The sequence below is a fragment of the Parus major genome, chromosome 10 (assembly GCF_001522545.3).
Source record: "Parus major isolate Abel chromosome 10, Parus_major1.1, whole genome shotgun sequence".
NCBI lineage: Eukaryota > Metazoa > Chordata > Aves > Passeriformes > Paridae > Parus > Parus major.
Window position 1 is genome coordinate 7099632 of NC_031779.1, and position 27873 is coordinate 7127504.

Consider the following 27873-nt stretch of genomic DNA (forward strand, 5'->3'; position numbering starts at 1 on the left):
ATTTCTCTTCTCTCTTTTTTTCCCTCACATCTAGCAAAACTGTACAATCTAAAGTGGACTGCATTTTGGTAAGTACAACTCCAGAATGCTTTTCAATATTTAACGAGCTGCGAGACCAAAATAGATGGCTCTGGAGACTGACAACTATTATGAAGCCTTTCATTAGCAGTACTTCAAGGTACTACCACTAAATGTGGTCAAAATTAGTTACCATCTCAGGTACCTTCCCAGAAATGTGCAGCACTACAGGTCCTGTTAGCTCTGCTGTGCTGCAAACACAGCAGAGAGATCATTTTTTTGAAGCAGGAAAGGCTCTTGAATTGCAAAAACATCATCTTCATTTGTGCATTAAAATAACAGGATCTAGGCAGTGATAAGAGATTCTTTTTAGGAAGCACTAGTTCAGAAAGAGGTTTTATTTGTTTTTAGTAGTGAGCGGGTTGTGAGTTTTTTTATATCAGAGTCTTGAGCGCATAAATCTTAGGACTGGAAGAGATTGCTTATCCTGACTTTCTACCTTCAGCACTTCATCCAGAAGTACCAGTGGACAAGATAAAAAGGTGTCATAGATAACCATCTGGATACTATCAAATAGTATGGCTGAGCTAACAAAGAATACTCCTCAAAGTCACATTATCAAAATCTGATTCAGGTGATACTGAATTGTCTTGCCTTAAAATGTCTTAATTTATTGTTTTATAAGATTTAAAGCTGTATTGTGTTGCAAACAAACTTTGGACCCCATTTAACCTCTATTTAAAAGTTCTTGGGTGCACCCAGTGGGAATAGGAATGCAGAATGTAATTTTTGTCCCCTTTATTCCTTATTCACATTTGTGAACACCAAGCAGCTGCCCTAAGATCTTAACTGTTTTGCATATGAGTCTTCAGTGGTAAAAGGACAGATTGCAAAACTGAATTTGTAAAACTCTTTCAACACCAGGTATTTCTGTACAAAAAAAAATGGGAGTTAGGGTAGGTGTTTCTGAGTAGCATTGGAGAGGGAGTAAATAAGTAGGAGGTTAAGCAGTCATCTGCTTTTGGCAATCTGTTTTAAGAAAATGGAATTACACTAGGACTATTTTTGCATTAAATTCTGCAGATTTATGGACTTTGTGTACTGATGCAGGGATTATCAGTTTGTATGAGGGTATTGGGTAGGTCTTATCCATTGGATTGACAGAGAAGTCTTGGACACAAAGCAGTCTCCATGGCTTGACTTGGAACAGAGCAGCAGTGTCCTGATGGTCTAATTTTCTGTTCCAGATGCCTCCTTGTCTGTCCTGCTGATGAGTTCAGAGGAGTCGTGTCAACAGTGGAAAAGCCACTCTAGGTTAGCAAAGGTAGATCTAATTCAGGTAGTTTAAAAAAGAAAAATCCAAGATCAGAATAGTTTGAGGAAATCAAAATTTAGCTGAATTCTGGCAAAATGGTTTCTGTGGTTTTAGGTGCTTTGGAAAGCTGTGAGCTGCAAGACAGAATGTAAAAGCATGTTGAACTGAAAGGCTGTGGCTGTGTAGCTCTGAATCCCTCCTTTGGCAGCACCAGTCACAGCCCCCGTGTGCAGAGCCACACAGAAATGTTCGTAGGCTGCCAAGTTCAACGCAGTTCAGCAGGGAGAGAAATAGGAAGAAACAGAGGTGATGGCAATATGTTGTGTTGATGTTGTGGAGGTGGCTCATAGCAGAGGGCTGTGGAAAGCAGCCAGTGTAAGAGCACTGAGACTGCAACTGCTCATACAAGAGTCCAGAGTCATCTCTTCAACTTGTTACACTGCACCACTCACATTCCAACATACTGTCAGTTTCTGGGAGATCATAAGAAAATCATTGTATACTGTGCAATCCAAAAACGATAATTAGCAAGAATTGTGGTATAAACAGTCATTAAAAATTCATTATAACATCTTTTTAACTGTAGTAAACATGTCTAGCAGTAGATTCTCTTATGACTTCGCTTGTTATATTTGTAGCCACATACTAAGTGAACTTTTGAACCCAGTTTTCAAAATGGTTTGCTCCATATAATCACCCAGCAAGAAGGCCAAGTTTTCTTTCCTTAGTCCTCTGCAAAGAGGTCAGTGCTGGATCGATGGCCGTGGAAAGCAGAGCTGCTGGTGGTGTGGGGAGTGCTGAGGCAGTGTCTGTCAGTCCTGTGGCAGCAAAGGTGCCATTCGTGTGTTGGCCCTACAGGAGACCGACAGAAGCTCCACAAAGCCTTGGCACCTGTGCTTGGGCGCTGTCAGCACAAAGCTGACATATGTTTTTAGGGCTTGTTTGGAATATTTAGCACCTGAAATATGGTCCTGCTTCTGCTCAGATAAGGTATATCAAATGTATTTATTATCTGCTTTCTAAAATAAAAGGGTGTTTTTAGTATTAGTTATTTTCTGTCCTGGTGATATTTCCAACAAACCATCTGACCTAGAGTAACTTACTTAATCTTTGCTTTTTGTTTCTCTGTTCATAGAGTAGGGAGATGATTGCTTGACTACTTTGCTATTTTTAGTTCTAGTTGTTAAATAATAAATGTTTGTTCTGCTGAAGTATGACAGATTTTAGCACCTTTCTGCCAGTAGGTGCAGGTTACATTGCCCTTGGCACAGCCTTTTTCACTTTGATTAGAGTGTAGTTGTCTATAAATACTCAAAACGTGGAAAGAAATATTAACAGCAGTCCATGCTTTCTAAAACAGTAGTCTTTCATAAAGCTTGCAGAGTGCTCCTGGCCTTCAGCTCTTCTTATCCAAACTCCAGGACAGAAATAACCTGCTTTCATTATGGACATTTGAAATAGTTCAAATTTGAATGACATTTGCACTGCATACATTACAGAAGTAGCAGCTCTTCCAATTGTTCCTTAGTATATTCTTCTATCTTATTTCAAGTTTGGCCTGACTAGGTAAATGATGCAGAAAAAGCATTTTTTTTTTTTGCTTGGAGTTTTCCTCTGGTAATCCCTTTTGACAGCTTTGAAATGAAGCTTGACTCATGTTTGTGACCTGACAGTAGATCAGCAGGCAGAGAAAACCAGAAGGAGAGAACCAATCCACCAGAGTCAGGAAACCTGAAAGATACTCCTTGATTTTTGGGGACTTGTGTTCAAATCTCTAGGTTCTCTGGTTCAAGGAGAAACATGAATAAACTCTGTTTCCTATAGCACAGATTAAGTCCTTAACCTCATTTTATGCTGAATAGATCTTTGTCTCTTTGTGCTGGAGAAATTTGCAGCAACAAGTTAGTGTCTCCCAGAATGGAAACAGATATCAAAACCTGCTATTTTAATTTAAAAAAAACTTACCCCACATTATTTTGGTCATCCTGGTTTATTTCACTGGTGTTTATTTTGCTCAGTCAAAATGCCTGTTAGAATGAAAAAGAAAGTTGCATCTGTTTCAATGAAAATCTTGTTCTATGTCTATTTTAGGCATCTAAAGGACAAATTCATTTGAAGCAGATCTGTGTGGCCACTGATCTCTGGTTTAATTTGTTTGCTACTTGTTTTGTGCATTTCTGTAGTTTCCTATCTGTATTTGGTAACTGTCAAAACAGAAGCAGCAGAGATTTCTGTTCCTTTATGTGTTACTGAAAGTCTTTGCTTAGCTGTGACTTGAGGTTTTTAATTATTTGTCCTTAGTTTTTCTGTCTCAGAATATAAGATTGTGGCAGTATTTTGAGTGCTTGATAGATTTTTGGCTAAATTGAAGCAGAGTTGTAAAAATTAGTATGAATACTGCCTAATCCCCATCTTCATTGAATCTCCCTTTGTTTTATATGGTTCCAGTTGCAGGAGATAAAGGTAATGTGTGAAGAGCAAGAGTACCAGAGGCGATGCTTTGTGCTGGCTTTACACCTCAGTCCTGCAAGCAGTTCAGCATGCTTGTGCATTTTTCTAATGCAGCTTCAAGAAATATGATTTATAAATAGCCTTTGGAGAATTAGACCATCTTCATCTGATGTGATAGAACCAGTCAATCAAGGTCAGGATACTTCAAGCAGGATTTTTACTTAGATCCTTTTAAGTAGCAGAAAAGGGTTCCCCAGACATTTCACAGGCTCTGTGGTTTTTAGAACAACAGTAGCATAAGCTTTAACAGGCTGAGTTGGTACAAGATGGTGCCAGCATCACATTCTTCCTTTTGATGCCATGACTCTCTTCCACTCTAATGACCTATTTTTTCCACACTATTGACCTATTTGGGGATTGGGGTGGGAATTTATAGAATATTTTGTGCTCTTGTTTGTTCTTACTTATTTCCATATGCATCCAACCTAGCGCAAAGAAAAATGAGTGACTGAACCTTTTTCTTTTTAGTCAGTTAGTAGACCAGCTGAAGTGCTCCTCCAGTTTCCCAAATTCTGTGATTCTGACTGAATTAAAAAATTGTAAATTTTTGATGCTTTGAACAATTGCAATAATAGCAACTGCAGTTATTAATGGATTCGCCAAACCATTGAGAACAGGTGGATGTCAGCTGAGGTTGAAGAAGACTGTACTTACCAAGACTGTAACTAAGTTTTGAGTGTTTCAGAAATGTGAAAACAGCCTAAACAAAATGTTTTAATAAATTTTAAGTTAAAAAATACAGTCTTTCCCAAATCTACTTGCACTGACTGTCACACTACATCTTCTTGCTGCCACTTCTTCAGTTTTAAGATGATTTTCTCTAAATAGATTCAGTCTCATCTAATAAGCTTAGGTTTATCTAATTATCACCCAGGTAGGATTACTTCTGTGAACTGCCTCTGACTTATTTTAACTCTCCCATTCTGAGGAGGTTCTGCCTTCCCAGGGCTTTCCCTTGCTACTGTTGCTGGAAGCTGAATGAGTTGTGCATAAAGTGCTGCCTAGGGCCAGGCATGGAGAGGAGTGGGGTTGGAGTGCAAACAATGAGATAAAGCATCACTTTCCAGCTGCCTCTGCGAAGGATGTGAGGAAGCCACAATCCTCAGCCATCTCAAATGTAGGGATGCAGTTTTGCTCATGGGAGAGTCACTGGCTCACACATATCCTTTGGAAAAGGTTCTGCTAACACAATCCCAGTTGCATTTTTCCTTTGTTGTTGGGGTTTTTTGTTATTTTCTTTTTCTTTAATTAGGGGAGTTGGCAGGTGGGACCTGTATAGCTGAGTGGCTCAGACAGGGCCCTTCCACACAGCCCCTTCCTCCTACCATGACACAGAAATGGCTTCAGCTGCAGTGTGCACTGAGATTACTGCAGTGTATTTTGATGAAGGGTTTAATATTTCATCTAAAACTTCGAATTCTGTGTTGCACTTGGGCACATTAGATTTGGAAGGGAGAACTTGTTTTCCACTTCAGTGTCAAACTCATGGGGAGAGGAGGGAAGAATTTATTTTGCCTAGAATGCTTTTGTCTCGTGGGTTAGTGCTTAGCATGCAAGGTAGTCCTGCCCAGACAATGCCCTTTGGTGTGCTGTGTGGGCTTTTGCCATTTAAAGCAAAAAGAGTTAAGTTCCTTGGACAAGAAGATGTCTAATAATGAAGTACAAATTTTCTTGTTAAATTTCTGTCTTCTCAAAGTGATTAATTTTCTGTAAATTCTTTCTTTGGAGAACATTGACTTTGCAATAATGAGATTGCCAAAGGAAAACCCACCAATTTAAATGCTGTGATTCATTCAGGAAAGGAAGAACAGATAATTTGACAAAATGCACCCATTATTATTAAGAAATACTTCTCTGGATACATGGTGGTCTGAGCACCACCGCTCTGTAAGCTGCTGTAGAGCCACACAGAAATTGGAATCAGGAAATTTCAGGAGTTTGTCAGAGGAAAAAAGCCCCAGCCAAATGTTGTGGTTTGCTGCAGCTTATAAAAGTAACACACCCAGTGTCTGTTACCTGTGTGCTTCTGAAGTGTTTCTCTTGGCTTGGGTCTGTCGCATTGCTGGTGGCCCTGTTCTGTGCAGCAGTTCTGGGCTAGGGTTTGCTGGCCAGGATTATTTAGACTCTGTGCTCTCCCAGCACCCTTCCCTGGATACTGTGTCCCACCAGTCCTTGTGCAGGGTCTGGGGTCAGGGAGGAAGAAGTGGAACCTCCTCTTTTGGGTGTTGCTGTCAGTTTTGTGCCAAAGAGGTTGGTCTGGACATGGCTGGGTCTGGTAGGGAGCCCCAGTTTGAAGTGAAGTTTAGGTTTTTGGTTTCCCCACTCTCCATTCTGCTCACTGCTGAAGTGAGCTAGGTCTCGCTGTGTATTGGTCCCTCCTCTTTTCTCTTCCTTCTGGAAAATGCTACATTGGCAGTAAGACACCAGTAAAGACAAAGAGAATTAGCAGCAATCCAGAAGTTGTGGTCTGACTTTGAAAAGGATCAAGTGAGTCTCCAGCTCTGTACCGATGGTGCACCACCTCAGGCAGTGCTTCTGTAACATCTTCCTGAAGGAAACATCCTGTGCTTCCTGCTGCATGGCCTTCCTTGCATTCCTGCTGAGCAGGCCCTGAGCATGTTACCACAGTTGATTCTTCTTCTATTTTTAAGTCCATGTAGCTGGTTTCAGATGACCAAAAGGTGATCTCTGTGTAGCAACCACTGGCTGCACACACCAGGTAAAACACCCTTGTGTCTGATCCTAGCTGGTATCCTCTGGAGGAGGAGTGTGGCATAACTGAGATGGGTGTTAACTGAATGGGTTGTTAACTGAATGGTTAACTGATGGGTGTTGCTTGTGTGCAATAACAGTTTCAATAACTGATTTCCAAAGGAAGCAAAAAAAATATATATTCACATAAGTTTTTACATTACTTCAATAAAGTCTGTGACAGTTAACTATTAGTAAATATAGTGGATTGCAGGATCAGGTCTGGCATTCCATGCTGTTACAGTATAGCTGGTTGTGATGCTGGATTCTCAGAAGAGTTTCATGTGTACTCTGACAAGATCAAGTTTTCAAGTTATGTGTCTGGTTACAGAAGTGATCTGTTGTTAACATTTTTCCAGATTCTGCTTTTATTGCATTTGCATTTTGTAATTGTAACAAGTGCTTTCTAGTGAGTGATGATGTGCAAATAAAATAGGAAATCACATTTCTAGTCACACAGTGCTCACATTCATGTTCTTTCACATAAGTAAATATATTATTGTTTGAAATTATATTATTTAGGAATATACTGTCAGATGACAGTTTTTAGCTGTCAAGCTCAACTATTCTTATTTGCTTCCCCCCCCACTCTGCCTCTCTCCACCTTTTTTTTTTCCCCAACCAAAACACCTTCTCTAGCAAGAAGTTGAGAAGTTTACAGACCTAGAGAAACTCTACCTCTACCTTCAGCTGCCTTCGGGTCCCAACAATGGAGACAAAAGGTATGTATGTGTGTGAGTGTAAAGGTGAGCAGCTAGTACTGAAAACTTGCTTTACTTCCTGTGGCACTTAACTGCCAAGGAATCATTCACATGATGTTGGTAGCAGAAGCAATCTTTATTAAACATTTTCTACTCTTGTTTTCCTGAAGATCAGATGTTGGGTTTTTTTTAAACTTTAGAATCTTTTATTGCATGAAAGGCTTGTGATTATAAATATCCTAAAATGAAAGAGTCATCAGAGAAAGTGTTTCACAGTCTGTGTAATTGTTCCTTCACTGTTTATGTATGAAGTCATAAAATAGCAACACCAGTATCATGGTGGGTGAAAGAAAAAACTGATGGTATTTCTGGTAACACTTGTTCGACTAAAGGAAGTCCTAGAAAACAAACCCACAGATCAGTGTCACAAATAAACCTGTTCCTAGGATGGTTACAGGCAGGCAGGTGCCTATAGGAAGCACACTGAATATCTCCTGGGAGAACTGGGTGTTCCCAAAGGACAGCTGGCAAATTAAGTGGGCAAAAGCTTAGAGGTGGCCAGTAAGGAGTAATAAATTTAAGAGTCACTGTGTGTCAGTCAAGAACTGGAGTCTGGAGTCTCTTTGTTAAATTGTGGATGAAAGAGGGAGAAACTGCTGCCCATGGCACAAGGAAAAGGTAAATCCATGAGGCACCTTTTTGTCTCTAGTGTCTCTCCACCTGTATAGACAGACAGTTATTAAGTCTTGTAAGTGAGGAGGAGCTGTAGAGCCATGTCTTCATCAGCACTGCTCATTCTCTCCTCAGTGATCAGATCTCCATGTCGTCCAGCCGTGCCCAGCAGATGCACGCCTTCTCGTGGATACGCAACACCCTGGAAGAGCACCCTGAGACATCCCTTCCCAAGCAGGAGGTTTATGATGAATACAAGTGAGTGCCATATCAACGGCTTTAGCCAGTGCAGTGTTGTGTGCCCCTCACTCTGCAGGTACCCAACTTGTGTGTGTGGACACATGATGGGCCATGCTGCTGTACCTGAGAATGTAGTAGCTACTCTGTGGCATTCATTACTACTTCCTCTGGAGACAAGACTGTAATGTTTAAATTGTGCATTACATGTACAGCATTACATGCTGAAGGAAAGGTACAAGTATTTCTTAAAAAGTAAATATCAGTATTGGGTGAATGAATGAATATTGGTTTTATTTTGTGCAGAGTGGCCCAGGTGAAAAGCATCAGTCACTGTGTTACAATGTGTGTTGGTCTGCTTGTTTACGTACATATATGACTGCCTTAACAAGGGTAAGGAGTTGAATTGTTCCCCATAAATGCAGCTACTTTGCACATACAATCTTGCCCATCGCACCTTTCTTTCCAGAATAATGCATAAATATGGGATCTTCTTGTAGCAAACCTGATTTCTACAGAGGCACTATATATCTGAATATGTATGAAACCAGTAACCAAGGCCACTGTGAGTCTGTGTTGTCAAGTCTCAAAGCTACCGTGTAATGAGAAAGCGATTAGAAGCAAGGGAGAAGGAGCTGTCTGATGAAAGTTGGATTTGAATTCATTTACAGAACATACCCCATGGGGGAGGGGGAAAGAAATAATCATCCTCAGCCCAGTTGCCTGAAGATGAATAACAGATTTATGATCTAGTATGAGTATTTCCATAATCTGAACGATTACAGTAATTTGCAGGGAGCTGAATCCCTTCACCTCTTAAGTGCCTACAGGATTCACCCCATAGTAATTGTTATTGCAGGGTTGTCTTCTGCAAATACCTCCTTTTAATTATCTCTCTCTGCTGAAGTGTTTTACTCTGATTGAGCTGAAGCATGATGGCACTGGCTTGCCTGGGGTTGATAAACATGCACACACCTATTTCTGAGCTCCTGCACAGCCAGGAGCGGTGACGCAGCCTGGCAGTGCAGCCAATGGCACCGATGTGCCGGGATGGCCAATCCCCGAGCAGCAGCCGCTCGCGCAGACACAGCAACAGCGGCAGCTGCTGTGCGGGAGAGAGATGGGAGCGTTATTCTTAAATATATTTCTTATTAAATAATTTATGGCCTGCTTCAGCAACAAATCTGCTTGGCTTCCATGCTGTGCCAAGCTGCAGATGCCCGGAAATATCATCATCTACAGATTGTAGAGTGTGAAATTTGGATGGCTTTGTATGTAGCTGCATCAAGTATTTGTGTATTGTATTTTTTTTCCCTAACAAAATAAGGGTGGTAAGCAAATACTCAGGAAAATATCAAATGTTTGGAATCTGTTCTCCTTTGAAAGCTTCTGTTCTGTTTTTAAAACATTCAGTTTCTTTGAATATTTTCATGAGCTATTCTTGCACACCAAAGGAGAAGTAGTCTTGGAGTGGGATGTGGGGAACAGGCATATAAATATGTGAGTTAGTTTTGATAAGTCTTTTTTCTTTACCTAAGGGTGCTAAGACCTCTCAAAACTCAGTTCTGTTATATGAATCACTTCTCTCTTCTGTGTGCAGAGATGGATCTTGCATGAGCTCACATAAGCAAGCTTATGCACTCTGCATGTGTAAATCAAAAGTGCAAGGCTTCAGAAGAGTGCTGCACCATACCAGCATCTTCATTCCTGCTGTAAATTTTGGTTAAAATAAATCTTGCAAAACTACTGGCCTTCTGCATCACCTTGCATGTTTTTTTTCTTATGAAGAAGGAAAGACAGAAGCTTGCACTCCACACAAGTTGCTGACAGTGTTTGCAGTTCTTCCACATTTCAGTAGCCCCTTCTCCTTGGGGTTATTCAATACAGTGGCTCTTCTTTCTGTTTTGTTACTCTTCAATTTAAGTGTGAATTCATGTTTCTAACTGGATAAAAGTAAGTGGATTCATCTTTCTTTTGAAAGGGATAAAATAAATTAAAAATGCATCACAATATAAGGCAGTAGCACTTGGGAAGGCTGAGAGCTTGCAGCTGAATTTTAGAAAGGAGGTAGATGAGAGCTGGTTCACCTCCTATTGGTGCTGTGATGCTGCTTGTACTGACAGAATACACTGAGCTGTAAGAAGCTGGGTTTCTGTTGGGTGCTCCCAGTTCTGCCAGCTATCCCCTGGGCGTTATCTGGGAGTACAGGCTGGAAAGTATGGGAGCTCAAGGGGAGGTGCCCAGCATGTTATCCAGCCTGCAGTGAATGGATGCTACATCCCGTTAGATCCTTTCAATGTTTTCTTGTAAGTCAGTTTTACTTGGATATCTTGTTCCTATTAGAAAACATCCTCCTGCACAGAGTCATGTGTAGATTTAGCTGAGTTTAGAGAACTAGGATTTCAAATCTAAATGCAGTCATGCAGTACTTATGCAGGCAAAATCCTTATTTGTCCACAAAATGATTTGTTGAGCCTTCAGTAAACACTTGAGACCTCTTATCTTACTTCTACTGCCATGACCCAAGGGACGAAAGTCATTCATATCTAAGTTTTGTGTCCTGAAGATTCACTTGATACGCTTAATATGGATTAGGAGGTCTTTGAGTCATCCTGTATCTCTTTCCCTTAGTCTGTAAATCATTAATCCTTGCTTTACTGGCTGCTAGGCCACTTGGTGCCACCTGATGCATAGATTATATACACTAAGCGTTAAGAATATCAACCAACAAGTTAGAAAAATATTCAGAAGCTAGCACAGAAGAGGACAGTAGGTATAGGTATACCATGTCTGTTGAACACATGAAGGACACAAAGTACATACTAATCTTGTTGGGTAGTGCTTATCCGGGGTTTTTATATAAAATTCCTTGATAGGAATAGGATGGGACCTGTTGTGTTGCAAAGTCTAGTCCCATGTCATAAGCAACTACACATATAAGTCCTTTGAAAGCAAATCAAACTTCATCCAAAACAGTTGTTTCTCACCTCTGCTGCTGAACTTGGTAGTCTGACCTGCAATTTCATTTCTCTAGTTGTTTTCAGACATCTGGTTTCCATTCTACCTGATTATAAGGACTCATTTATATGCCAGCATTGTTTCTCAGCTCAGTGAGGTCTTACATCTTTCTGAGGTTCCTGACTCTAACCATTTTTGGAGACCAGTTGTTTTGGGGATTGGATAAACCAAGAACTCTGTTTTGTTTCATTCAATAGATTCTTTATCATTTGATATTCATGCTGTTTTTTTCTGCCCAGGAAGCTGTGTAAGCTGGGCTGCACTGCTTGTCTTCATCAGCTTTTTGGTTAATTATTTTTTGTGTGTGTTTTAATTCAGGTGCACTGCCAGTATTTTATGTCTGGAGTACATTTAATTTGAAAATATTACAAAAAAATAAAAAAAAAAACCTTTTCTGCTTATCGTGTAGTGGAGCTGTGTATAAAGGAACAAAGCAACCGCGTGTCCATTGTCATTCCTGTCTCTGCTCAGACCTTCCCTCCCCCTGTCTGTTTCCCACCCACCCTTCAAAGAGCAAAACAGCTCCTGGGCTTAGCAATGTGCCAAGAGTGCAAGTAGCAGAGAGAGGAGCTTCAGGGGAGAGACTCCTGGTATGTCCTGTCAAGTCAAATGAGAGACCACCGATGGACGTGGAGGGTTCTCAGCCAAGCCAGGAGGGGGAGGGGCCATGTAGGATGATCTGTCTGAAAACTGAAATTCCATGATTATACTGGTAGCTCAGAAATCACAAGCTTGCAGGAGCTGCCACTTTGGATATGAGGGGACCATTTAGATTGTATGTTTTTGCTGCTAGCAAGTGATTGTCTTAAACCAGATGTGCTAGACTTGAGGAATGGATAATTTTATTCCCTTTTTATTTATTTCTTAATTTTTTTCTAAGGGAGGAATAATTTTAACTTTGAAGTTAAGAGATTGATAGATCCCTAATCCTGGTGTTTTACTAGCTTGTTTTTTTTCTTTTTTTTCTTTTTACTTTATTTTGCTGACATTGTTGAGTTTCAATCAAAGATACTGCTGCCTATGGCAGAGAAATTTGGAGAGTCCTCCTTTGAATGGTGTTTGAGACTTAAAAGTCTTGTAATCAGCATCGGTAAGCAACAAAGACCCTCCATTCAGGAATTTTCAGACTAAAGTTTGAATCCATGGAGGCCTGGCCAGATTCAAGTTACAGAAAAGCACACAGAGATCTATTCAGTACACACAGAGTAATGTCTGATTCCTATGAGGGTAGGAATCAGAAAAGTGAGGCAGGAAAGAAGGGACATATCTAGACATATCTAGAAAACAGCTTCTGTGAGTGACATACATTGAAATAAAATGTGTTGGTATATAAATTGGATATAAAGCTTCTTGATGTTCCATGCAGAAACTAGACTGATGCCTGACTGTACACCAGTTGTAAGCAGTGTCTCTTGGTGTGGACAGAGCGGCCCCGGACATGGGGGGAGGAGGCTCTGCAGTGGAATGTCAGATCCAAAGAGCATAAATGTTGTTTGTCATCATCAAAATCATTACATCCGTGGTGGTGCTTTCCAAGTGAAAGATACCAATATACAGCCAGGGTAAAAGCAGCACATACTTGCTCTGTAGTTACTAATATTTTTACTGAGAAAGTAAAGGCAGTGGAAGTATCTCAGGAAATACATACAACTTTCTACAGAGCTGCAGCCTGAAGAGAAGACCTTTTGACTGGTCCACTTGGATGCAGATTGTTACTAGGTGATGCTGGGGGTGAAGCATCTGCTTCAGATTGCTGCTTTTTCTTTGCATCTGCCTGAGTTTCCAAGGGGGTTGTTTGTGTGTATGTACTGATTAGAGTAGCAGGCAACTATACGGTGTGAAGTCATTGTTTTTCTGCTGTCATACTGATAACCACGCTGATTGTGTAGAGTCACCCTTTCAGAAGCAGGTTGTTTTTGTGTATTGCTGATAGGACTTCTCACAGGAGAGAAGGTTGTTGCTATCTTGTGCTGATGCTGTGGCTGTTGGGAATCTCATTGAGGAGGTTTTATACTGGTACATTTTAGGCCACAGCACATCCCTGCTGTGCAGCAGTGCAGGGAGTTGCTGTCTTCGTGCAGCCCTGAGCAATTCCAGAGTAGGTGCCGGTTTTCTCCTTTCCTTTTCTGATTTTCCAGAACATTCATCTTTTGCGGCAAAGCCAACCATTTTTGTTCTCCTCTTCAAGAGCATGTTTTTTAAATGTCTTAGATGCTGAAACAGAATTCCTTTTGCTGTTTTTGAGAACTGAAGACAGATAACAGTGCCCATTTTACTAGAACTAGTAAAGATGGCAGAATGATTGCATTTTGTTTCTTTATTCCCCTATATCATCAGGTTGTATACTGAGTCACATGATGCTCTTCATTTGCAGCAGCAGTTGGAATCCCTGTTAATTTAGGGCTGTTACAGAGTCTAGTCTATAATCAAGTATCTCTCCTAGTTCAGCAGAGTCACAGTGGTAGGAGGGCTGGGTCCTCAGTATAAGCTTATGTTTCACCTATAAAGCTGGTTCCCTGGGAAGGCATCTTTTAAGTTTAGTTCTGTTAAGGTCTGTTAAATACAAACTGTATATGCAAAATCTTTCTCTGGACACTGACACATCTTTTACCTACTGTTTTTAAAATATTCCTGCAGGACTTCAGGCCTTACACTCAAGCTGTGCTTCTGGCTGGAGCAGGGTCTCTGCTTTCTTATGTCTTGAAATAAGTGAATTGAAACATGCTTCAAACTGAATTGTGGAGTAAATCTTAGCTGTGCTCTAGATAGTGCCATTGCTTGTTATATCTCCACATGACTTGTCTTTGAACTCAGTAGAGAACAAGGCAAAAACTATGATATTAATAGTTCTGTTTATACATTTTTAATGCATTCAATTCGTTCTGGATAGCTTCATTAATGTTAAATGTGGTTCTAAATATGGATGGGGATAAGTGTTTGCTTTTGAAAACCTTTGGAGTCTAGCATGTAGGCTGGCCTCTTGTATTAACTACAATTCCATTCACGCTTTCTTTCTCTTTGTTGCAGGAGCTATTGTGACAATCTTGGCTACCACCCATTAAGTGCTGCTGACTTTGGAAAGATCATGAAAAATGTCTTTCCAAATATGAAGGCCCGTCGTCTAGGCACAAGAGGCAAATCAAAATATCCTTTGCTAGAATGCTTCTCAGTAACTTCTTCTGCACTTGCCTGGAGAACATCTGTCATTATGGCTTAACTACCGGCTAAAAGTGGAAGTAATGTTGAATAAAAAATGCCGACACTTTTCCAACGTTCTTTAAAAATTATTAATTGCAGTAGTGTTAGGTTGCAAGGTATAACTTTGGAAACAAGTACTTAAATTTAGGTTCTGACACTTAGTTGTCACAGCAGCAAGGCATCAAAATATTTAATAATTTAGTGCAAAGAGAGATATTGGAATAAAGGAACCAAAACTGTTAGTGATTTTCAAACCAGTTTTTTCATCAGTCAGATTTTTTTCTTTTCTGAGTCAAGAATTACGCTTTCCCATGAGAACCCTTAGAAGCCATGGTGAAATAATGTCCTACCTGCTGCATTCCCCAGGGCTGGCTCTCGCTGCATCCTGATGTGCTGGGTAGGCAAAGCGCCTGCAGTAAGCTGGGGATGAAGAGCATGAAAGAGCTAAAAGGCATTGAGGCACTCATAGGCCCTAATTAAAAACCACTCAAAAGAAGTAACAGTAATGATGTGGATGTGTTGTGATACTGGCTTTTGCCAGGTCACACTTGAAGCATGCACTTAGAGAATTAAGCACTAGCAGGCAGCCCAGAATTGCTTGTCTTCCACTGAGGGAAAAAACCTTCCGTGTTGTAGTAAATGGAGAAGTTATGTGTCAGTTAAATTGTTTCATACAATACAGTGTTGGGTTATCTAGCAGTGAAATCTGAAACTTAGTACTCATGTTTGCATAGAGCTAGAGAGGTGTTAAGGAAGAAATCATACGATGTAATTGTAGCTTGACCCAAGGGGTATCTCTAAGTTCTATTTTCAATGTTTCTAATTCAGAATGATCAAAATGTGACCTGGTCTCACACCTACCGTAATTCCCAGGCTCCTTGGATTTCTTTTTCTGTAATTATGTGCCGTCCAGGTTAATGCAAATGGCCTAGGAAAGAATACAGACATATTTAAAATTAGTGATCCTGGAAAGGATTTGTGTGTCATGGAGAAAAGACACTGTGTGTGAACTCCCAGACTAATGCTATGGGGAGGAAAAAATAGGCTGATTTGATTCTTAGATCTATAAACAAGTGAGTTTGAGTAATAGAGGGTATTTTTGTGTACCGATTTGATAAGTGTAAGAAAAAGTCTTTGTCTTTATTTTTACAAAAAAATTATCATGGATAACGAGAGAATGCCTCAATAATGGTGTGAAATCTTAGGAAGAAATATACTCATTGGGTACTTTATCTTGTCCTGGGAAAATTCAGTTTGAGAAAGTCCTTCAGGAGAAGGAAATAAAGTAGAACCTAAATTCAAGAATGCATTTTTTAATAGTGATTAACTTTTTTCTTTTTTTATTTATTCTCCCATCTTGTTTCAGAAAGAAAGTTTAGTCAAAACTTATGTTAATTATTTGAATATTGAGTAGCTAATTGCAGCTGCCTGGCATGGTTTAGTGCTTGTTCTAAGTCATCAAATGAAATTCATCATACCCAGCATCTCTGCATAGACTGAGAAACCCAGTGACATGGCCAAGAATGCAGCCATTGATAGACTTTTGGTTCTGGCTGGCTATGAGATCATGCTAATGACAGGAAGTCTTAGTTCTGTGTTGAGTTTTTGCTTTTGAAACTTATGTGGGTTATCAGAGGAATTACTGCTCTTCTCTCATATCCCCCAGCTAACAAGCATACAATGTAGACCTTAATTGTTGTTCACATATTGCTACAGTGGACTGAGGAAGAAGGCTTTTGTGCATATGCCAACACTGCCCAACCTTGACTTTCATAAAACTGGAGATGGGGTATGATATATATTTTCTTATTTATATATATTTCTGCAAGTTAACATTTATTATGCTGTTTTTCTGTCAGAACTTTTCAAAATAATGTGAAGATCTGTGCAGCTTTTAAGATTTTTCTTTATGACTCCTATATTCTGAATCGTTGTTTAATGTTTTTTTCTGTAAAGTTCACAATGAATTGCAACACTCTCAAGCTATTTAAGGAGGTGAAGTAGATTTCCACAGTGTTCCTATCCACCATATACACGTTTTTAACTCTGATTCTGTTTTGCTTTTACTGTATTTATTTAAGGCAGTGCTAGGGAAGAGATACCCCTGTGAAAGAAGCAGTTCCTGGGTAATAGTGACTGCTGAGTTGGCAAGACTCTGGATATGGGAAAAATCAATTGTTGGTGCTCCAAATATTAGGATTCTGTGTGATTTTCTTCCAGAAATGTAAATTCCACATAATGCCTTTGGAAACAACCTGTAGATTATCGTTAAGACATTTAATTTTGCAAGATACTAATGTTGTGATCTTGCTCTCATAACTTCATGTAAAACTGTGAACATACTACTCCAACTTTTGGTGTGATTCTGATAATAATTTGCTTTCTATTTTTGTTTTCATGCTTTAATGACCGTTATTAATTAAAGTAACCTTTCCTCCTTTGTTTGTTTGTTTAGTTGGATGGAGCAGAGCCATCGGGGCAGCTGCAAAGTGCGGATGAGGAAGTTGTCTCTGCAGCCTGCCGGCTTGTTTGTGAATGGGCCCAGAAAGTGCTGAGCCAGCCTTTTGATACAGTCTTGGAATTGGCTCGTTTCCTTGTCAAAAGTCACTATATTGGTACCAAGTCAATGGCAGCTTTAACAGTAATGGCAGGGGCACCAGCAGGTAATGAGATAATGATGAATGTTAAAATGAGAGACCTTTCTACTGAAAGTAGTAACAGCTTGGTTTGAGGAAGCACTTCTGTTCAGGGCAAACTTTAACACTGACTCTGAGCATTGAGCATTCATTTATGTGATTTTAGTCACATTGCTGCAAATTACTGTTCTTGCTGGTAGTCTGGGTAAAGATCTGAAAATCAGCATTGGTCTCAGGTTTAAATGGTGATCGTCCCATTGCTCTGGTGAGGACCCTGCACATGTAAAGCACTTCAGGGCATGTGACTACTTGTGCTGTCCTTACATGATTGGCTAGAACAGGAGTTTGGTGCTGCTACAATGCTGGTTTCTAGATAGACTGCTGGTGTAGCTGTGTTTCTGTCTGCTAACTTGCCCTAATTTGGAAACAATTTTCTGCCAAGAGCAGATTTTTTTTGTATGGTTTGTTTCCTTCTGCATGCTCAAAATCAGTCTCTTAATCATTTAAAGTTTGTTTTGGTGACCATGGCTAAAGTAAATTACAAAAACAAAGGGTAAGAAGGGAAATGCAGGTGCACAGTATGCCCCCAGACCTGCCTTTGAGAAGTTCTGACTAGGCCTATCAAGCAAAATGTCTTCAGATCAAGGCCAACCTCTTGAGACATGACAGTTTTAAATGGAAAATGGACTTCAGGTGATCCCCTTCTGGATCGTGTTCTTTCTCCTTCCAGCTCTCTTTCCTTTATTCCAGCTTGGACATGACAGGTGGCAGTGGTGGGTTTGGCTGCTTGTATGCTCCATTGTGACCTAATGCTTGGCTACATTGCTTGTGCTTGCCGTGCTGCTAGAGGTGATGCTCAGTGTATGGACAGCTCTTCAACTCACGTAGCTTCTCCCCCTCATTTTCTTCAAGACAAGATGATTTCCTTCAAGGAAAAGGGCAGTTACTTCCAGTGCATGCCTCTGTGGCTTGGATAGTCATTTTGGAAGAGGCTCTTTGTAGCATGACAAACAAAAATATTTCTATTCCTCTTGCAGGAAACTACAGTGTCTCTGCATTAACTGAGAAAAAAACAACTTTTATTATCAAAGAAAAGTTTGAGGGTTTTTTTCTTATCAATATTACTTGCCCATATAGAATAATTGTGTGCCAGTAATTGCAATATATTTTAGCATTTCACTGCTCTGTGAAGAAGAAATTGTGAAAGTGGAGAAGTTGTGTCATTCAACTTCGCATGGTACATGCAGACTGCTGCTGGGAGAGCAGGCTCCCAGATCACAGTTCCTAAATGCGTGCAGGGCATCCAAAGCAAATACTTGGGTTTAGTATTGTAAAATTAGTATCCGTAAAACCATTAAAGTAGTAAAATTGTGTTGATTAATTATAATTAGGAGTTATTTTGAAACTGTGTAACCTCAAAGTGTAAATGAAACAATGTTAAAGCATTTCTAAAGGGGTAGTTCAGCAAGGTTATTTGGTCTCTAAAGAGCATGCTAATCCTCTTGACTGTTAATAAACAAGAGATCATAAATGTGATGTGATTTTGTAAGGGAAATTAGTACTAGCTGCACAGAGGACATAAAATCTGTTTTTCCCCTGAAAGCAGAACTTGCTGGCTTTGTGATCAGCGAAGTAATTTCTCCAGAAAAAATTGTTCTCCCATTCTAATTTCCTTTGTTTTTTAAACTTTTTTCTTTTTTTTCCTGAACACTTGTCTTTTTGCCATTTTCCCCCCATTAACTGTGATCACACAGAGGTTTTGATCTATTCTGATATTAGATGCACTATATTTGATGCCTTGGCCATTCCATAATGTCATCTGCTCATAGTTGTTCCTCTGTGACACAGACCCACAGCTTTCTGGAGACATTTTTCATTTAAAGCTGCCTTAGAACAGGTAACAAAACAAAACAGTGGCAGGTGCTGTATTTTAAAGGCTCATCTGAAACGTGCCCGCCGCCCTCTGCTGCCGCTTTATTGAAGTGCACGAGGCTGAGATGGCGCTGACACACAAGTTACCATTTGACATTACTGGAAACAGGAGGCCCATACAAAGTATTTTAGCAGCTAAAGCCCAGCTTGTCTAACAGACAGAGATTTTGCCACAAATTTGGAAATAAACTGAAGCTGAATAGATCTAAACATGAAGTGTATGGGAACACCTCATTGAGGAGGTGGTCCCAGAATGGTTTTGGAGATGCCTGCCATGTATTCTCTGTTCAATACAGAAATGGCACCACAGCAGACAGGCTATGTTTGTTTGTAATTCATTCTCCTTGTTTTGTTTTCAGGAATAAAAGGGATCCCCCAGCCCTCAGCTTTTATACCTACTGCTGAAAGTAATTCTTTTCAACCACAAGTGAAAACTCTGCCATCTCCTGTTGATGCTAAGCAGCAGCTGCAGCGTAAGATCCAGAAGAAGCAGCAAGAACAGAAACTGCAGTCTCCTTTGCCAGGAGAGTCTCCAGTAAAGAAAACAGAAGGGGCTGCAACCAATGGTGTGACCAGTATATCCAATGGAAGTCCTGCCATTCTGTCCCCTCCACCTATTGGCATTGTTGTGGCTGCTGTCCCCAGCCCCATACCGGTAATGCTCTCCAGCAGTTCTCTAGAGAATCAACCCTATGAAAAGACTGTACATTGCCAGTAGCTGAGTAGTCGTGTCAGTGGATTAGAACAGTTTCCATTCAAAGGCTTGGGTGTCTTATGCTTTTCTGTCTGGGCTGTGTTATAACACATTAGTTACAGGGTTGATAAAGAGGCAGCAGAATTCTGATCATGTAGCATAGGCCAAGTTCATCTTTGAAGTCATTGAAGTGAGCCTTGACATGAAGTTTAGCCACATGAGAGAGCTGACGCCAGTTGTGTGGGTCACTGAGGCCCTAATACAAAATTTAAATTGCTTTTCATTGGCCCAGTGCATTTAGTGGCAGGTACAATTTTATTTTGAATGAATGTCTGTAGTACAGAACATTTTTGTCTTTCAGCCATGTAAAATTGGGCTCTGTAGTACAGGACCATTATTTGGTTTTAAGATGTTCACTGTGCTGTTCATTTTGTTAGATAAGCTGGTTTTTCTGTCTGGTAGTGAGTTTGTATTTAACTCACTTTTGAAACTTTAAAAATGAGCAGTATTTTGAGCACATCCTCTTCTCTTTAACCTTTGTATGTCTGTCTTTTTGTCCCAGGTGGTGAAGAAGCATGAGAATGACCCTTTCATTAGCAGAGAATTAGAAGATTAAGGCATGAGGCACTGGTATACACTAGTGTGTATACCAGTGCCTCATGCCTTAAACATAGAGGGCATATATCTGTCTACCAATCCTTAGGCAGAGAAATAGAAATTGTCTTGGACAAGTAGAAGAGCTTATTTTGTTACAAACTGACATTCACTAGCTTTGTTGTATTGAGCTATGTTGTCTTTCACCTTTGAAATGCTTGGGGCTGAGGTCATGTATGGGCTTTGGGGACTTCTTGCTTCATTGCCACAACTTTTTCTCTCTTTACAGGTGCCAAGGACCAGGCAGTTGGTGACATCTCCAAGTCCCATGGGATCGTCTGATAGCAAGGTCCTGCCGCTCAATGTTCAGGTGGTCACTCAGCACATGCAATCAGTCAAGCAGCCACCAAAGACTCCCCAGAATGTTCCCGCTAGCCCCGTTGGTGACCGCTCTGCCCGACATCGCTACCCGCAGATCTTACCCAAGCCAGCAAATACCAGTGCTCTCACCATCCGCTCTCCCACGACGGTGCTATTTACCAGTAGCCCAATCAAGACTGTTGTGCCAGCTCCACATGTGAATTCCTTAAACGTGGTAAAAATGACAGCAATATCTCTTGCCCCGAGCAGCAGTAGTGTGCCCGTCAAACAGACGCCTTCAGTTAGCACTAGTGCAGGAGCAGTGGAAGAAGGGAGGACTGGTCCACAGATCAAAAATGGATCTGTTGTTTCCCTTCAGTCTCCAGGATCCAAGCCTAGCACTGTTGTAGCTACGCCTGCAGTCAAGATCAAAACAGAACCAGAAGCATTGCTGGACGAGAACTCCGCACAGGGCCAAGAGAGCTCTGACATGTCTAAATCCATAAAGGCAACCCCTGACCTGCCTCCTGCACAGCTAATTAATTTTGAGGTTGCAGCCTTGAAGGTTTCAACGGATGAGGTCATGGAGCTAAAACCAGGTAAGGGCTGTGATCAGGAAGCTGAAGAAGCAGGGACCAAATATAAGACTCAATCTGATGAAATCACACCAGTTTCTTCAGCAGGCAATAATCAAAGCACTCTTAAGCTCACAGTTGCCAGTCAAAACTTGTCCAGCACCAGCATCAATTCACCTCCTACCGGTGAGTCTATGATTAAAGAAAAAACATGTACTAAAAGTCCAAGAAAGCGACAACCTTCCACACTTCAGGATTCCCAGTTACCACCTGTAAAGAAACCACTAGTGGAGCAGTTCACAACTGGTAATGCTGTGGAGGGTCAAAAAGCTAACAATGCTAAGAAGGCTCTGAAGGTTGGATCATTAGCTAACAGTGACAATACAGCAACACTTGCTCAAGTTCCCAGCAAGGTACCCGTGACAGTACCTGTACCTTCTACAGCTGCTGCAAACTTAGCAACAGATCTTTCTTTGAGCACCAATTTAAATACCTGTGATCCTGCTTTAGAACAGCAGCTTGCATCAGCATCATCTCCAGATATAAAAGTAAAATTGGAAGGAAACTTGTTTATCATAGAAAATGATTCAAAATCTGATGGCAGCTTTAACCCAAATACATGGCACCATATCACCAAAACCTCTGATTTTGCATCTGTGAATTGTGATCAGCAGCAAGATATCAGTGTTATGACTATTACTGGGCACTCTGGCTCTAGTGACTTACAGGAATCTGCATGGGAGCCAGTGCACTGTGAAGGTATACAGCAGGATGTGTACAGCCAGCAGTTACAGAGCCAGATCCAGGACTCCTTGGATCAAATACAAGCACAGTCTTCAAATCAGTTACCTCTGCAGTCTGAGCTGAAAGAGTTTGAGCATGCAGTCCCTCAGTCAAATGAAAACTTCTTTTCATTTGATGATGACCTTACCCAGGACAGCATTGTGGAGGAGCTGGTGCTCATGGAGGAGCAAATGTCCATGAATAATTCCCATTCTTATGGTGGTTGTCTAGGAATGACACTTCAGAGTCAGGCTGCAGCTCAAGGAGCTCCTGTGTCATCTCACCCAAGCAGCACGCACTTTTACCATTCGATCCATAACAACAGCACTCCAATACACACTCCCACTCCCACTCCCACCCCAACTCCCACCCCCACCCCGACTCCAACACCCACCTCTGAAATGATTGCTGGATCTCAGAACATGTCTCGAGAGAGCCCTTGTTCAAGGCTGGCTCAGACGACTCCTGTAGACAGTGCCCTAGGAAGCAGCCGGCACACGCCCATTGGCACACCCCATTCCAACTGCAGCAGCAGTGTCCCTCCAAGTCCTGTGGAATGCCGAAACCCGTTTGCATTTACTCCCATCAGCTCTAGTATGGCTTACCATGATGCCAGCATCATATCAAGTAGCCCTGTGAAGCCAATGCAGCGGCCCATGGCTACCCATCCCGACAAAACCAAGCTTGAGTGGATGAATAACGGCTACAGTGGGGTCAGTAATTCCTCGGTTGCAAACCATGGTATCCTTACAAGCTACCAGGAGCTGGTGGAAGATCGCTTCAGGAAACCTCATGCTTTTGCAGTTCCCGGCCAGTCATACCAGTCTCAACCACGCCACCACGACACTCACTTCGGTCGTGTGACTCCTGTTTCTCCTGTGCAGCACCAGGCAGCCCCTGTCTCTAGCACTACCAAGCAGGAGGGCTTTGCTGTTCCTGCTCCTTTGGACAACAAAGGAACTGGTTCATCTCTCAACAACAGTCTGAGATGTCGGAGTGTGAGCCCTGCTGTCCATCGCCAGCGTAATCTCAGTGGAAGCACTGTTTACCCCGTGTCAAATATACCACGGTCTAATCTGACACCTTTTGGAAGTCCAGTGACTCCTGAAGTTCACAATGTATTTGCTAATATCCATGCAGACACCAGTGCCAATAACATAGCACAGAGAAGCCAGTCGGTCCCGTTGACTGTGATGATGCAGACGGCCTTCCCGTCTCTTCAGAAACAAACAAACACTAAAAAAATAACCAATGTGTTGTTAAACAAACTTGATTCTGATAGTGATGATGCAGTGAGAGGTTTGGGAATGAACAACATGCCCTCAAATTACACAGCCAGGATGAATCTCACTCAGATTTTGGAGACATCCACTGCTTTTCCTAGTGCCAACCCACAAAGCATGATCAATTCCAGCACTTCAGTTTATGAATTCCAAACACCAAATTACCTCACAAAAAACAGCAGCACCGATCAGATCAGTTTTTCTTCTGGAGATAACCAAGCACAATCAGACATCGGAGAGCAGCAATTAGATTTTAGCAGCACTGTAAAAGACCTTTTAGGGGAGGACAGTCTGCCAACAAACCAGCAGCTGGTGAATCAGGTGGCATCAGATCTCAATAATGTTGCATCTGTCTTTCCCAGCGACATCAGGTTGTCTTCCGAGCTCTCAGGCAGCATTAACGATCTGAACACTTTAGACACAAATCTACTGTTTGATCCAGGTCGTCAGCAGGGACAAGACGATGATGCTACACTGGAGGAATTAAAAAATGACCCCTTGTTTCAACAAATCTGCAATGAATCCATTAACTCAATGACTGCATCAGGTTTTGAGTGGATGGAGAGTAAGGATCATCCTGCTGTTGAAATGTTGGGTTAATCTTGTTTTATAATATGTATGTAGCACACTGTATCTAAAAGACAGACGTATTGTATTTGTCTTAATGGAAGTGCCTCCCGCAGCAGAAACACTTGCTATGTATTGTGGCATTTTTAAAAAAAGTTTGCTGTTGCTCATTCTTCAGTAAGGAAAAGGCAGTCTTACCAATTTTAAACAAATCTCTGAAGGTGATGGGCTATCAAAGAGCCAGTATTAAAATTTGAGTTTTGGAGTGTTTCCCATTCAACATTTCTTGTTTTAGCAAATAAAGAAGTGGTTAATGGCAGCCAATGATGACAGCTATGGTTGATGCTTTGGGAGGGTTTTAATTCAAGCTTGTTAGTAGACTTTCCATACTTTGTATTGGTTGTTACTTCTCAGTAGGTGATCTTTACTGACCTTTGCCATCCAGGTTTGAAATGCAGGGTGCCTGCAGGTAGGTGAGGTGGTGGGGAGTGGGTACAAGTGGAGCAGGTGACAATGCAGATGCCTGATAATTGTGTAGCTGTTTGCAGCACTGCTTGATGGTGAACTTTGGGATATCTCTGTAGCACTGGTGCTGTTGGCATCACCAGTAAAATACAGAGATGGGAAAAGCTAACAGGAATGATCAAGGAAAAAGATGCACTAAATTTTTTTTTATTTAAGAGAAATAAATTTATGTAGTTACTTTATCCATTAATATTCATGACATACTTGATATTTTAGTTCTCATGTCAATGTTTTTATATTAGGTAAAATAAATGCAAAAAGATTTTGAGCACTGAGATTTAATCTAGGCATAACCCCCTATTTTAAAGTGATAGGTACTGTTTATCAATGATAGAGAAGGAACAAGATATTTTCCCTCTTTTTCCTTTTTTTTAATAGAGAGCTGTTGGAGCTTATTAAAACACTGTTTCTAAAGGTTCCTTTTCTTTTAAGTTTGCTCTTTCCTAACCTAGTGGAGGGCGTAGGAAGATGTTATTTTCTTTCTATTTCAGTAGGTTGAGCCTTTCTGTCTTGCTCTCTCTCTCTCAAACAAAAGATTATAAAAATATTAGAAAATGTGGTTAATCTAAAAATATTTCATATAGAGCCATAATACTGCCAGGCACTTTACAGATACACAGTAAGACAAGTGATCTTTCTTTTGGTAAAACTTACTTTAAAAGTACTTACTGTTTTAGAAGCCTGAATTCTGTTTTCAAAAGTGATTTGACAGGGTTGATGAATCTAATTTTTTTTTTAAGGAAAAAAATGCTGCTCCTCTGGAAAATGAGAATTAGACTTCTGTCTCACTGGTTCACTCAAACCAAAAAAGACCTTTTATTTTATCAGCATGGCTCTCTAATGGTCAAAAGAGAGAGGTATTTACCCAGCTATGGCCTTGATGCTAGAAAGAGGGCTTGCAGAGGCAGGTTTTTATAAAAGAAGTGGTGCACTGAGTACGCTACAATACCATCTCCTAAGCCTAGTATGAAACTGATTACTTTTCCTGTGACCTGAAACAAAGCAGAAAATAGAGCAGGAAAAATTTTCTTTTACATTTCTTTGATGAGTGGTCATGAATTTATGAACGGGGAGGTTCAGTAAACCCCTCCTAGATTTCTCTAAGGGGAAGATGCTCAGATTTTTCATGTGATTAGTGTTTTTCTTTAAGTATCTTGGTGGTCTTCTTTTATTCAGTTTTTGAAAATTACTCGAGATCCCAGTACTAGTCAATTATATTTGGCAGTGCTGATTCAATTTGTGCTGCTGCATTGGCACTGGAGTGCTGGTATATCATGGCTTCTCTTGCCCTTGCCCCAGTTCATCACAAGTTTACGGCCTCTTCTGCAGGGACAAACAGTTGTGCCAAGTTATAGCACCTTATGGGGGCCTGATTTCACTGTGCTTGCATCAGAAGTTTTGCCACTTCATCAGGAACAAACCTGGACAGTTCTGATCCCTCCTTGAAGCACAAGGATGTTGTTGATAATGTGGTTTGCTTTAGACCAAGTGACTTCCAAGGCAATGGGGAGGAGACTAAAAGCTGCATAGTAACCTTCTGCTTGTTGTCCTGCCGGGTGTCTGTCAGTAAGACTTGAACCATTTTTCTTGTAGACTACAGTTGCTGAAGGCAGGGCTTGAATCTGTACTTGCCCATGGCCTTTTGACAGAGGTGTGCTGAACATCCTCTCACCCTGGTGGGAGGATGGGTCTCAGAGACACTCAGCACCTTTTTGTTTCTGTTTCCTGACCCTGTGTGAAGTGCCAGCACTACTGTGAATAGGTGAAACCTGCTTTGATGAAGGGGGAGGGTCCCTTCCAACTCAGCTATTGTGTGAGTCTGTGACTCAGTGCCAGCTGCGGGAGGAGCTGCAGCAGCCCGTGTTCCATGGCGGGCTGGCCTCACCTCAGGCCGCAGACACTGACACTGAGGGGGACTTGGGGAAAGAAGGTTTAGCCTAACTGCTAGGTTTTTAAAGAAGATTTCTCACAAAAGCAAGAGTAGATTTAAAGCTGATGCATTCTAAATTATGCAGCCATCACCAAAGGTTTTTAAAAGTGCATTTAAAATTTTCTTTAAATGCAAGCATTACATTGGGCCGAACATGTGACTTAATTAGCAGAAATATTCAATAATCAGTGGGTTTAAAGCAAATATATGTTTAATTTTCAAAGTATTAAATTCGATAAGAATTGTTTCAAGTAAAATCCAAGGCACAGGCACAGCTTTGTACATTGGTATGTATCATTTTAGAGATGTTTGTGTGTTGGTGTTATAATTAATGTTAGGTCCCTGTACTTAGTGCTAGTTAGTTCTTTATGATACATTGAGACAGAGCACTACTGCACACCAAAGTATGCAATACCCAAAGGAAAATTCTGTGATCCTAACAAATGGAAGCCTGTCTTTGTCAGATACTCCAAAACTATGAATTTGAGACAGTTCTGACCCCTTGTTTACATTATTGGCTTCCTGCTAACATAAGAAATAAATTATTTTGATAGCAGTTTTTGCTAAAGTATACAAACTAGTGAATTTGTACCCTGTGTACAGTAATGCAGCAAACACTTTAAATTTGATTGCTTGGTTAGTCCAGCAAACTTTCTGGGTTCATATATTGCACTAAAATTCTGTTGAACCTGTGGCAGGCACATTCCTTAGGATAAATGCAACAAATACGGCCCACAGATTTAAAAAAAAAGGCAAAACAAAAAAAAAAACAAAACAAAAAACCAACTTTTTAATGTGTTTCATTATTAAAAGGCAAAATGTCATTAAAAGTGACAGGTGAAATTGTCTTATGTAGCAATGTGCATTGATCTCAATGAGATATTTCTATTTTTGATTCTCTTACATGAGAATATTGCAGCAGGAAAAATTAAGTTTAGTTGGCTTCACCATGTTAATACATGATCACAAAACGTGCATGAGTGTTAATGACTTAATCTTGTACAGTACTAGATATATTCCTGTAACCACTTTTATTTTTTTTATTCTTTTGCTGTATTGAAGCTGGTTCAGTGTTAACCAGGTGAGCATAGTTATTCACAAGTTATTTACTTTTTTATGTTAACTAATTCAGCTTAGTTATTGTTGAATATGTTCCTTTCTTGGATTATTTTTTATTGTTCTGGTGTTGAAAAACATTTTCGCATCATTTATCATGATAAGAATTCATGAAGTAAATAATTTGCAAATAATTGCAATAAGCACTGACTTTCGAACTGAAAAGAAGGAAAGCGTTTCTTGTGCAGTGCATCTGAGGATCATATAATAGTCTTGTACTATACTGTGCTTTATTTACTGCACCGTAAGGAAAGAAAAATCCCTGTTCCACATTTTCATTTAGTGCAGGAAATCCAGTTTCTCCCCTCTTCCCCAGTGTTTTGTTGTCTGTTGTACTGCTGAAACTACAGTAGTTGAATATTGCAGTAGCATTTCAGTTATTTTTTTTATTGAAAGTGCTCAAAAATTGTTTTTTAAATGTTTTCAAAAACAATAAAAACATTTTATATTAAAATTA

At 40.5% G+C, this 27873-nt stretch overlaps 1 protein-coding gene across 1 annotated transcript; it reads left to right on the top strand.

Moving 5' to 3' along the window:
• Nucleotides 1-27873, top strand: RFX7 (regulatory factor X7). Its single transcript, XM_015639242.2, has 8 exons — nt 1-68; nt 7235-7317; nt 8104-8226; nt 14251-14367; nt 16126-16210; nt 16877-17084; nt 19349-19644; nt 20567-27873. Exons 3-8 carry the CDS (start codon nt 8117-8119, stop codon nt 23876-23878), a joined length of 4128 nt encoding a protein of 1375 aa, XP_015494728.1. The 5' UTR covers nt 1-68; nt 7235-7317; nt 8104-8116; the 3' UTR covers nt 23879-27873.